This window comes from Salvelinus fontinalis, unplaced genomic scaffold, assembly GCF_029448725.1.
Source record: "Salvelinus fontinalis isolate EN_2023a unplaced genomic scaffold, ASM2944872v1 scaffold_0061, whole genome shotgun sequence".
NCBI classification, from domain to species: domain Eukaryota; kingdom Metazoa; phylum Chordata; class Actinopteri; order Salmoniformes; family Salmonidae; genus Salvelinus; species Salvelinus fontinalis.
In genome coordinates this window covers 19,777-33,025 of record NW_026600270.1, presented here as the reverse complement: position 1 = coordinate 33,025, position 13,249 = coordinate 19,777, and the positions used below count along the sequence as shown (strand labels likewise).

General features: G+C 42.5%; 2 protein-coding genes across 2 annotated transcripts in view; one reads left to right on the top strand and one right to left on the bottom strand.

Moving 5' to 3' along the window:
- LOC129842686 (zinc finger protein 180-like) overlaps positions 1 to 6,412 on the top strand; it is a 156,396-nt gene extending 149,984 nt beyond the window's left edge. The window contains exon 2 of the mRNA XM_055911312.1: positions 4,901 to 6,412. Coding sequence (XP_055767287.1) covers positions 4,901 to 5,973 — 1,073 coding nt within the window. The 3' untranslated portion in view covers positions 5,974 to 6,412. The remainder of the gene's footprint in view (positions 1 to 4,900) is intronic.
- The window catches only part of LOC129842700 (uncharacterized), a 93,759-nt gene that overhangs the window by 62,722 nt on the left and 17,788 nt on the right, over positions 1 to 13,249 (bottom strand). The gene's annotated exons all lie outside the window — the stretch shown is intronic.

The window sequence follows — 13,249 nt, the reverse complement described above, 5'->3', positions numbered from 1 at the left end:
CATACTCAACAGCCTTGGTTTCTCAAAAGACTGACTCGCCTGGTTCACCAACTAACAAACTAACAAACCTCCAAACGAGCTTCAATGCCATACAACACTCCTTCTGTGGCCTCCAACTGCTCTTAAAAGCAAGTAAAACTAAATGCATGCTCTTCAACCGATCGCTGCCCGCACCCGCCCACCTGACTAGCATCACTACTCTGGACGGTTGTGACTTAGAATATGTGAACAACTACAAATACCTAGGTGTCTGGCTAGACTGTAAACTCTCCTTCCAGACTCACAGTAAGCATCCCCAATCCTAAATTTAATCTAGAATTGGTTTCCTATTTCGCAACAAAGCCTCCTTCACTCATGCTGCACCACACCCTCGTAAAACGGATCGGCGATGTCATTTACAAAATAGCCTCCAGCAGTCTATCACAGTGCCATCCGTTTTGTCACTAAAGCCCTATATACCACCCACCACTGCGACCTGTATGCTCTTGTTGGCTGGCCCTCGCTAAATATTCAATGCCAAAACAATTGGCTCCAGGTCATCTATAAGTCTTTGCTAGGTAAAGCTCCACCTTATCTCAGCTCACTGGTCACCATAGCAACACCCACCCGTAGCACGCGCTCCAGGAGGTATATCTCACTGGTCACCCCCAAAGCCAATTCCTCCTTTTGCCGCCTTTCCTTCCAATTCTCTGCTGCCAATGACCGGATCGAATTGCAAAAATCGCTGAAGTTGGAGACATATATCTCCCTCACTAACTTTAAGTATCAGCTATCTGAGCAGCTTACCGATCGCTGCAGCTGTACACAGCCCATCTGTAAATAGCTCATCCAACTGCCTACCTCATCCCCATGTTTTTATTTACTTTTTTTGCTCTTTTGCACACACCAGTATTTCTACTTGCACATCATCATCTGCACATCCAGTGTTAATTTGCTAAATTGTAATTACTTCGCTACTTTGGCCTATTTATTGCCTTAACTCCGTCCTCCATTTGCACACACTGTATATAGATTTTTCTATTGTGTTATTGACTGTACGTTTGTTTATCCCACATGTAACTCTGTGTTGTTTTTGTCGCACTGCTTTGATTTTTCTTGGTCAGGTCGCAGTTGTAAATGAGAACTTGTTCTCAACTGGCCGACCTGGTTAAATAAAGTTGAAAAATAAAAAAATTAGGAATTGTTCATGATGTCCTCCGGTGATTTTAACTTTTCCTGTTGAAAAGTGATATATAAATACAGTAAAGTATAAACATTATAAAGGTAAAAATATATTTTTTTAATAATAATCGTAACTTTATTGACAACACCCAAATGGATACTGTCATTAACGTGGTTCTTCAGTAATTACACATCATTCTTAATACTGTAGCTGTTTAGTTACAGTCACATGTTCAACTATCATCAGCTGATCCAGGAAACCATTTTCTGAATGACAGTCACATGACAAACATCACAACATGCAACAACAACCAAAGTGCTTCTTCATTCATTACTCTGGTAAAGACAGTTATGCCATGCTCCACGTTGGATCTAACATCCCTAACAAATTGATGTTTATAATGTGTTATTGTCTGCTTGATTTACTGTAGGGCCTCGTTAGTCTGTTTGGACACAGAGATACTCAGCTCATAATGTGTAGAGAACTGTTCCTTGATGGATAGGCTGTTGTACAACACACAGAGCTATTTTCCTTGATTTGTTGTTAGGTGAAGTTATGGGTCCTACAGTAGGTCTATGTTGTTGTTATGTGAAGTTATGGGTCCTACAGTAGGTCTATGTTATTGTTAGGTGAAGTTATGGGTCCTACAGTAGGTCTATGTTATTGTTAGGTGAAGTTATGGGTCCTACAGTAGGTCTATGTTGTTAGGTGAAGTTTTGGGTCTTACAGTAGGTCTATGTTGTTGTTATGGGTCCTACAGTAGGTCTGTTATTGTTATGGTCCTACAGTAGGTCTATGTTATTGTTATGGGTCCTACAGTAGGTCTATGTTATAGTTATGGGTCCTACAGTAGGTCTATGTTGTTAGGTGAAGTTATGGGTCCTACAGTAGGTCTATGTTATTGTTAGGTGAAGTTATGGGTTCTACAGTAGGTCTATATTGTTAGGTGAAGTTTTGGGTCCTACAGTAGGTCTATGTTGTTGTTATGGGTCCTACAGTAGGTCTATGTTATTGTTATGGGTCCTACAGTAGGTCTATGTTATTTTTATGGGTCCTACAGTAGGTCTCTGTTATTGTTATGGGTCCTACAGTAGGTCTATGTTATAGTTATGGGTCCTACAGTAGGTCTATGTTATTGTTAGGTAAAGTTATGGGTTCTACAGTAGGTCTGTTATTGTTTTGGGTCCTACAGTAGGTCTATGTTGTTAGGTGAAGTTTTAGGTCCTACAGTAGGTCTATGTTGTTAGGTGAAGTTTTAGGTCCTACAGTAGGTCTATGTTATTGTTAGGTGAAGTTATGGGTCCTACAGTAGGTCTATGTTGTTGTTAGGTGAAGTTATGGGTCCTACAGTAGGTCTATGTTATTGTTAGGTGAAGTTATGGGTCCTACAGTAGACCTATGTTGTTAGGTGAAGTTATGGGTCCTACAGTAGGTCTATGTTGTTATTAGTTGAAGTTATGGGTCCTACAGTAGGTCTATGTTGTTGTTAGGTGAAGTTATGGGTCCTACAGTAGGTCTATGTTAGGTGAAGTTTTAGGTCCTACAGTAGGTCTATGTTATTGTTAGGTGAAGTTATGGGTCCTACAGTAGGTCTATGTTGTTGTTAGGTGAAGTTATGGGTCCTACAGTAGGTCTATGTTGTTGTTAGGTGAAGTTATGGGTCCTACAGTAGGTCTATGTTATTGTTATGGGTCCTAGAGTAGGTCTATGTTATTGTTATGGGTCCTACAGTAGCTCTATGTTGTTGTTATGGGTCTTACAGTAGGTCTATGTTATAGTTATGGGTCCTACAGTAGGTCTATGTTATAGTTATGGGTCCTACAGTAGGTCTATGTTGTTGTTAGGTGAAGTTATGTGTCCTACAGTAGGTCTATGTTGTTGTTAGGTGAAGTTCTGGGTCCTACAGTAGGTCTATGTTGTTAGGTGAAGTTTTGGGTCCTACAGTAGGTCTATGTTGTTGTTAGGTGAAGTTCTGGGTCCTACAGTAGGTCTATTTTGTTGTTGTTAGGTAATGTTATGGGTCCTACAGTAGGTCTATGTTGTTAGGGGAAGTTATGGGTCCTACAGTAGGTCTATGTTGTTAGGTGAAGTTTTGGGTCCTACAGTAGGTCTATGTTGTTGTTAGGTGAAGTTCTGGGTCCTACAGTAGGTCTAATTTGTTGTTGTTAGGTAATGTTATGGGTCCTACAGTAGGTCTATGTTGTTAGGGGAAGTTATGGGTCCTACAGTAGGTCTATGTTGTTGTTAGGTGAAGTTCTGGGTCCTACAGTAGGTCTATGTTGTTGTTGTTAGGTAATGTTATGGGTCCTACAGTAGGTCTATGTTGTTGTTATGGGTCCTAGAGTACACTATGTATGTCATGCAACAACAACCAAAGTGCTTCTTCGTTCATTACAGGTATATTTGTTGTTAGGTGAAGTTATGGGCCAATTTGGCAAACGGTGTACAAACCCACATTGTCAGGTAGATGGAAAAGCTAGCCAAAGAGCATTTTACTGGTTGAAGTGTTTTTTTAAATACAAAGCGGTTGATTTGTGATGACACAAACATTATATTAAGCAGGACGTTCAAACGAGCCTTACAATTATAATCCAAAGTAGTGTGAAATGTACTCATAACCAACCTGGAAATGGAGGTTACTCCCCTGAGTTTTCCCCCATGCACATTTGTGGCCTGCTGGAGGTCATTTTGCAGGGCTCTGGCAGTGCTACTCCTTGCACAAAGGCGGAGGTAGCGGTCCTGCTGCTGGGTTGTTGCCCTCCTACGGCCTCCTCCACGTCTCCTGATGTACTGGCCTGTCTCCTGGTAGCGCCTCCATGCTCTGGACACTACGCTGACAGACACAGCAAACCTTCTTGCCACAGCTCGCATTGATGTGCCATCCTGGATGAGCTGCACTACCTGAGCCACTTGTGTGGGTTGTAGACTCCGTCTCATGCTACCACTAGAGTGAGAGCACCGGCAGCATTCAAAAGTGACCAAAACATCAGCCAGGAAGCATAGGAACTGAGAAGTGGTCTGTGGTCACCACCTGCAGAATCACTCCTTTATTGATTGTCTGGCTAATTGCCTATAATTTCCACCTTTTGTCTATTCCATTTGCACAACAGCATGTGAAATGTATTGTCAATCAGTGTTGCTTCCTAAGTGGACAGTTTGATTTCACAGAAGTGTGATTGATTTGGAGTTACATTGTGTTGTTTAAGTGTTCCCTTTATTTTTTTGAGCAGTGTACTACATCCATAACTAGTGGTTTCCTCATTACCAGATATACTACATCCATAACTAGTGGTTTCCTCATTACCAGATATACTACATCCATAACTAGTGGTTTCCTCATTAGCAGATATACTACATCCATAACTAGTGGTTTCCTCATTAGCAGGGAGGAGTTTCTGCATCCAGATTGTTTGTGCATCGCCTTCGTGCCGCAATTTTATTAAACACAGAAAGGGGCCTATATTGGAGACCAAAGGTTGTCTGGCACACTGCTTAGAGTTTCAATAACATGAATAACTTATTTATAGTCTACAATCTTAGATGTTACTACTAATATGAAAACAAGACAAAATATGACTATTCTTGCTCATTTTAAGACAATTGTCAAATAATTTTAACATTTATTACAGACATCAATTGTTGTACAACATCATGGCTACGCTGTTGGCATCACCTTTTACAGTGAATTACCGCTGTTGTGGGCCTTTAATCATCTGTCTGACTTTGTTGTTCACACAGGAGAGAGACGGGACTATCGTGGATCCTCTGGGGAGCCTCAACAACCTCATGATGCTGACGAGGCAGAGAAGAGTCTCTCCACATCAGAACGCCTCAATAAACACCTGCAGAGATCCACAGGGAAGAGATCTCACCGCTGCTCCGACTGTGGGAAGAGATTCACCTCATCAGGCATTAAAATTCACCAGAGAACACACACAGGAGATAAACCTTATAGCTGTGGTCAATGTGGGAAGAGATGTACTACATCTGGCCAGCTGACTCAACACCAGAGAACACACACAGGAGAGAAACCGTATAGCTGTGGTCAATGTGGGAAGAGTTTTCGTGCATCTAGAGATCTGACAGTGCACCAGAGAATACACGCAGGAGAGAAACCTTATAGCTGTGATCAATGTGGGAAGAGTTTTACTACATCTAGCAGTCTGACTGTACACCAGAGAACACACACAGGAGAGAAACCTTATAGCTGTGATCAATGTGGGAAGAGTTTTCGTCAATCTGGAGAGCTGACAGTGCACCAGAGAATACACACAGGAGAGAAACCTTATAGCTGTGCTCAATGTGAGAAGCGTTTTAATCGATCTTGCCATCTGACTCTGCACCAGAGAACACACACAGGAGAGAATCTCTATAGCTGTGCTCAATGTGGGAAGAGTTTTCGTCAATCTGGAGAGCTGACAGTGCACCAGAGACTACACACAGGAGAGAAACCTTATAGCTGTGGTCAATGTGGGAAGAGTTTTACTACATCTGGCCAGCTGACATTACACCAGAGAACACACACAGGAGAGAAACCTTATAGCTGTGGTCAATGTGGGAAGAGATGTACTACATCTGGCCAGCTGACTCAGCACAAGAGAACACACACAGGAGAGAAACCTTATAGCTGTGGTCAATGTGGGAAGAGTTTTGGTGCATCTAGAGATCTGACAGTGCACCAGAGAACACACACAGGAGAGAAACCTTATAGCTGTGATCAATGTGGGAAGAGTTTTACTACTTCTAGCTATCTGACAGTGCACAAGAGAACACACACAGGAGAGAAATCTTATAGCTGTGACCAGAGATAATCTGATTAAAGATCTCTGACTAAACATCAGAAAATACATGAAGCAGTTGTTTCATGATATCAATGAAATGATGTCACAATGTAGAATGTTTTATCATTGTAGTAGGAGTATTTTAATGATGTCACAATGTAGAACCCTAAACGTTTGTTCCCTTGATTTCAACATGATATGGATATTAGCCTCAGGGGGAAAATCCAGGCTCTGAATTGAAAGAGTACTATTTATGTGATTTAACAAAAAGTGACTAACACAAAAAGAGCTGTGTTACACCATGTTGGTGACCCACTTTAATCAAAATGCAACACTTCAAAATGTAGCTAGCTGTTTTCTACAAGTTGTCCTCTAACCAGGGATGTACACATTATTCCCAGATTCCATGTGGTTTTTGAGCTGTTAGTTTTAACAGGACGTGCAACCTCATCTCCCTCCTCTCGGCACATTTGATTTCAACATGATATCGATGAGTGATTACAAATAAGTGTTCCGTTCCTTTGTTTAGCGACCCCTACATTTAAATGCATCACTCCAAAATGTAGCTGACTGTCTTCTGCAGGTTTTCCTCTAACCAGTGACGTAAAATATATCTCCCATTTCCATGTGTTTTTGGTAGTTGTGTTAGTTTCATACAGCACAAACAACCTGATTTCCCCCCTAATCAATATCAGTGATTTATTGCTACTTGTCAAAACAACAGTGTTTCTGGTGCTTGTGCAGTTTATAAGGTGCTTGTTTAAGTAATATGATTATTGTGGCAGATGTTTGTGTATATAGTACATTTTACGTATTTAGGCTTTCAATTTATCACAAACTGTTTCTGCATTTGGACTATTGATTTGGACACGTTTAAACTGTGACATTGGGGATATCCCACCTAGCAAAATGTCGTTGAAAATAAGACTATGACCGACGTACAATATAAGTTTGGTTCTAGTTGAAAAGAAAACTATTTAATTTCAACGTACTTGCAGCTTATACACATGGACACTGTATAATAAATCGGTCTATAATACATTTTATTAACAATCCTAATAAATTGAGTCATAAATATAAAATATATTTGTTGTCCTAAGGGGAAGGTGTTACAGACTTTGGTTTTTCCATTTATGTTTTGAGGTTGGACTTTATCACGTCTAGCTCGTTAGCACGTAGGACGCACTGATTGGTGTCACCTCGTTAGTCAGTATGTGTTACACCTGTGCTGGCTTGTCCATCTCGTTAGTGGGAAGGTGTTTCACCTGAGCTGGTCCAGGATCTATTTAAGAGTGTCTGGCCCAGTGCTCCAGTTGTCTTGATAGATGTGGAGAGTCAACACCTTTAGTTGCTCCACCTTTTTGGTTTGCTTCCTGTCTGTGAGTTTTTCTTTTGTTTTCCTCTTCTTGGTTAGATTTAGTGGGTCTCATGGTGGGTGTCTTTTAGGTCCCAGTTGTTGTTACTAGTCAATTTTCATTGGACACCCCCATAGTGTCTTTCAGAACCCCTCCTAAAAAACAAGCTAATATTTTTGGTTGAATATTTTAACATTTTAATCAATGGCATTTCCTTAGGATGCTCATTAGTCTTTAAGTTGTATTTTTATCCTCTTATGTTTGTGTACTAAATATTTCTGTTTATTTTCATAGGTTTTTCCTGTGAAGTTTTTGTGTTGCATCCATGTCTGAAATGTGCTGTATAAATAAAGCTTGATTTGAACATATTGCAAAACAAATTAATCAAATGACTGACCAATCAACAGAGTCTTTGTCCGTCTTAGTATGAGAACAGTATCAATCCCACTTTTCCAGCCTGCTGAAGGTGTGGTGGAGTGGTAACCACCACCCCCGGCTCTACCAAGGGCTTGAGGTGGTCACCCACAGCTCTGCTTATGTTCTGTGGCCGTGCCGTTCCATTTATTGACAGCCCCTGCAACACAGAAACACATTTAATCATATTATATACAACACTCAAAGTAATGGATATGGAGCATCTATGGCCTCAGTTACACCTGGCACCTAAATGTGACTTCTGTCATCCGATCACTCCAAACTGCATTCGGTTCAGATCTACCAGGATGGACATAGTCTGGATGCAGTCAGGCCACTGAATATAAATAAGCAATGTAAAGAGATGGGGTGAATGAGTGGGGAAAAGTACATTTTACACAAATTACCTTCATAATATCAAAGAACAAATGCATGTGCCTGAGGGGAAATTAACTTTCATACAGCTTAAAGGGTTGAGAAATTACACCAATATCAGTGGACAATTTGCACTAATGTAAATAAACATGGATGATGGAACATATTCCCTTTAGCTGACGTGATGAACCACTAAGGGGACATAAATATTTACCATCTAAACCATGTGTGACCTCTCACCTCTCTGGCTGTAGAAGTGTTCTTTCCTAACCAGTCCCTCAACAGCTCTCTGACTGAGCTCCACCCTCACTGGGTCTTCAGAGGAGAGGAAGGCTGAGGAGGGATGGAAGGGTGAATGGATCAGTCAGTCAATAAAGTGTATTGCTGCTGTCTGACAAAATCACTATTTTAGTAGTTTATTAAAGTAAATAAGGCTTTATGACTGATGAATACTAACTATCAATCACTTAGATCATGTATTTTCAGGTAGCGATACATCTTTGGGACGTCCCTAGCCCGTTGAAGTTGACTTTTAAAATGGTTAAGTTAGGGGTTAAGGTTAGGGTTTAGGGTAGGGATGTCTCAAGAATCCCTAGAGAGTACCCTAGAGTTAACTTGTTGTCTGAAAATAAAATGTACATTTTCCTCACCTGCGTCCAGTCAGCAGATGCCGCTTAGGCAGGCCGTTGTGACTCCGTCAAGAATTCAGCAGAGCAAGTTTGTATGAAGGTCTGGTTATTAAATGGGTACATAGTTCAATAGTAATATCCTCTAAAACGCTCTGGTGACAAACTTTGCTGCCCTGTTTCCAGTTGTCCACATGGCTGGGAGAACCTATTCAAGTAAGTAAATAGATTTTGGAAATGTAAAAACAACGATGTATTATTAGCTAACTAGCTACAGTGCAGGCTAACTCAAATGAGCTGCTAAATGAGCTAGCTAGTTGGCTAGCTAGCTATCTAACCAACTTCAAATACTTTATAGATAGATAGCTAAGTGAATAAAACAATCACCAGCTACTTAACTTCATATTAGCTAGCTATCTATTTATCACTGTAAAAAACAAACTCCAAATGCATTTGTAGGTAGCTAGCTAACAGCCATGGAGGAGGGTGAAAGGATAGCAGCCCCAACTGTCAGTGAGAGAGGAGGCTATTCTGGATAGGGAAGGTACTTTTGTGTAGTTCCTGTCCCTAGAAGTGAGGACGGAGATAATAGTAACATAATATTCAGTGTGGTGTAATTTGACTATAATGAAGTGTGTTTCTTGTGAGGTTTTCTGTCCTCAGATAAAGAGCGCTATGAAAGCCAGTCTACATATGAAGAGGTCCCAATGAAGAGCAGTGGTTCTCAGTCCTGGGGACTCAGAGGCACATTGTTGTTTTTGCCTCAGCACTGCACAGCTGATTCAAATGATCAACTCATTATCAAGCTTCAAGTGGTATTTATGTATTCATTTGTGATGTCATCCTTGATATGAACTCTGAAATTTCCATACCCAACTATAACACTTTCCATCAAGATAGAACTGCCAAAGGGGGAGGAGTTGCAATCTACTGCAGAGATAGCCTGCAAAGTTCTGTCATACTTTCCAAGTCTATGCCCAAACAGTTCGAACTTCTAATTTTAAAAATTAATCTCTCCAGAAATAAGTCTCTCACTGTTGCCGCCTGCTACCGACCCCCCTCAGCTCCCAGCTGTGCCCTGGACACCATCTGTGAATTGATCGCTCCCCATCTAGCTTCAGAGTTTGTTCTGTTAGGTGACCTAAACTGGGATATGCTTAACACCCCGGCAGTCCTACAATCTAAGCTTGATGCCCTCAATCTCACACAAATCATCAAGGAACCCACCAGGTACAACCCTAAATCCGTAAACATGGGCACCCTAATAGACATCATCCTGACCAACTTGCCCTCCAAATACACCTCTGCTGTCTTCAATCAAGATCTCAGCGATCACTGCCTCATTGCCTGTATCCGCCACGGGTCCACGGTCAAACGACCACCCCTCATCACTGTCAAACGCTCCCTGAAACACTTCTGCGAGCAGGCCTTTCTAATCGACCTGGCCCGGGTATCCTGGAAGGATATTGACCTCATCCCGTCAGTTGAGGATGCCTGGTCATTCTTTAAAAGTTACTTCCTCACCATATTAGACAAGCATGCTCCGCTCAAAAAATGCAGAACCAAGAACAGATATAGCCCTTGGTTCACTCCAGACCTGACTGCCCTCGACCAGCACAAAAACATCCTGTGGCGAACTGCAATAGCATCGAAGAGCCCCCGTGATATGCAACTGTTCAGGGAAGTCAGCAACCAATACACGCAGTCAGTCAGGAAAGCAAAGGCCAGCTTTTTCAAGCAGAAATTTGCATCCTGTAGCTCTAACTCCAAAAAGTTCTGGGATACTGTAAAGCCCATGGAAAACAAGAGCACCTCCTCCCAGCTGCCCACTGCACTGAGGCTTGATAACACAGTCACCACTGATAAGTCCGTGATAATCGAAAACTTCAACAAACATTTCTCAATGGCTGGCCATGCCTTCCACCTGGCGACTCCAACCTTGGCCAACAGCCCCGCCCCCCCCCCCCCCCCCCCCCCCGCTGCTACTCGCTCAAGCCTCCCCAGCTTCTCCTTTACCCATATCCAGATAGCAGATGTTCTGAAAGAGCTGGAAAACCTGGACCCATACAAATCAGCTGGGCTTGACAATCTGGGCCCCCTATTTCTGAAACTGTCCGCCGCCATTGTCGCACCCCCTATTACCAGCCTGTTCAACCTCTCCTTCGTATCATCTGAGATCCCCAAGGATTGGAAAGCTGCCGCTGTCATCCCCCTCTTCAAAGGGGGAGACACCCTGGACCCAAACTGTTACAGACCTATATCCATCCTGCCCTGCCTAGCTAAGGTCTTCGAAAGCCAAGTCAACAAACAGATCACTGACCATCTCGAATCCCACCGTACCTTCTCCGCTGTGCAATCTGGTTTCCGAGCCGGTCACGGGTGCACCTCAGCCACGCTCAAGGTACTAAACGATATCATAACCGCCATCGATAAAAGACATTACTGTGCAGCCGTCTTCATCGACCTGGCCAAGGCTTTCGACTCTGTCAATCACCATATTCTTATCGGCAGACTCAATAGCCTCGGTTTTTCTAATGACTGCCTTGCCTGGTTCACCAACTACTTTGCAGACAGAGTTCAGTGTGTCAAATCGGAGGGCATGTTGTCCGGTCCTCTGGCAGTCTCTATGGGGGTACCACAGGGTTCAATTCTCGGGCCGACTCTTTTCTCTGTATACATCAATGATGTTGCTCTTGCTGCGGGCGATTCCCTGATCCACCTCTACGCAGACGACACCATTCTGTATACTTCCGGCCCTTCCCTGGACACTGTGCTATCTAAACTCCAAACGAGCTTCAATGCCATATAACACTCCTTCCGTGGCCTCCAACTGCTCTTAAACGCTAGTAAAACCAAATGCATGCTTTTCAACCGTTCGCTGCCTGCACCCGCACGCCCGACTAGCATCACCACCCTGGACGGTTCCGACCTAGAATATGTGGACATCTATAAGTACCTAGGTGTCTGGCTAGACTGCAAACTCTCCTTCCAGACTCATATCAAACATCTCCAATCCAAAATCAAATCTAGAGTCGGCTTTCTATTCCGGAACAAAGCCTCCTTCACTCACGCCGCCAAACTTACCCTAGTAAAACTGACTATCCTACCGATCCTCGACTTCGGCGATGTCATCTACAAAATAGCTTCCAATACTCTACTCAGCAAACTGGATGCAGTTTATCACAGTGCCATCCGTTTTGTTACTAAAGCACCTTATACGACCCACCACTGCGACCTGTATGCCCTAGTCGGCTGGCCCTCGCTACATGTTCGTCGTCAGACCCACTGGCTCCAGGTCATCTACAAGGCTATGCTAGGCAAAGTGCCGCCTTATCTCAGTTCACTGGTCACGATGGCTACACCCACCCGTAGCACGCGCTCCAGCAGGTGTATCTCACTGATCATCCCTAAAGCCAAAACCTCATTTGGACGCCTTTCCTTCCAGTTCTCTGCTGCCTGCGACTGGAACGAATTGCAAAAATCTCTGAAGTTGGAGACTTTTATCTCCCTCAACAACTTTAAAAATCTGCTATCCGAGCAGCTAACCGATCGCTGCAGCTGTACATAGTCCATCTGTAAACTACCCACCCAATTTACCTACCTCACCCCCATACTGCTTTTATTTATTTACTTTTCTGCTCTTTTGCACACCAGTATCTCTTCTTGCACATGATCGTCTGATGATTTATCACTCCAGTGTTAATCTGCTAAATTGTAATTATTCGATTTATTGCCTACCTCATGCCTTTTGCACACATTGTATATAGATTCTCTTTTTTCTACCATGTTATTGACTTGTCTATTGTTTACTCCATGTGTAACTCTGTGTTGTTGTCTGTTCACACTGCTATGCTTTATCTTGGCCAGGTCGCAGTTGCAAATGAGAACTTGTTCTCAACTAGCCTTCCTGGTTAAATAAAGGTGAAATAAATAAAAAAATCAAAAAAAATCCATTTGAATCCCATCTACAGCTACCATCTAAGATATTAATTTCCCTCCACAAGGGGGCGGACATGTAACGTTTCCAAAACGGGATAGTATTGTCCATGTAACGTTTCCAAAATGGGATAGTATTGTCCAGGTAACGTTTCCAAAATGGGATAGTATTGTACATGTAACGTTATGCCCCCTTGTGAGTTAATAGTATTGCATGCTGTAGCAGGCTATATAAAGAGGAAGACCTCCGTTGACGATTCAGTTCGTTGTAACATCTCGTCTGGACAGGTCACCGTCCTTAGTTAGTTAGTTAGTTAACGTTAGCTAGTTCATTCTCACAAAAGTGAGAACTGCTCTAGATTGGAAACTTACGTTAATGAGTGTAAAGCCATGTTGGCTTTATGGAAACGATATACAATATATGGGAAAGAATATAGTTGAGGGAAATAATCCAAACCTAGTTGTGACTAGTTAGAACATAACGTTAGCTAGCTAGATAACGGTACTGTACTGTAGCTCATACAACGCCGACGGTCAAACCCGGAAGAACCAATACAGTATGAGGTGAAACGGTGAACTGACGTTGAATCATAATTAAGT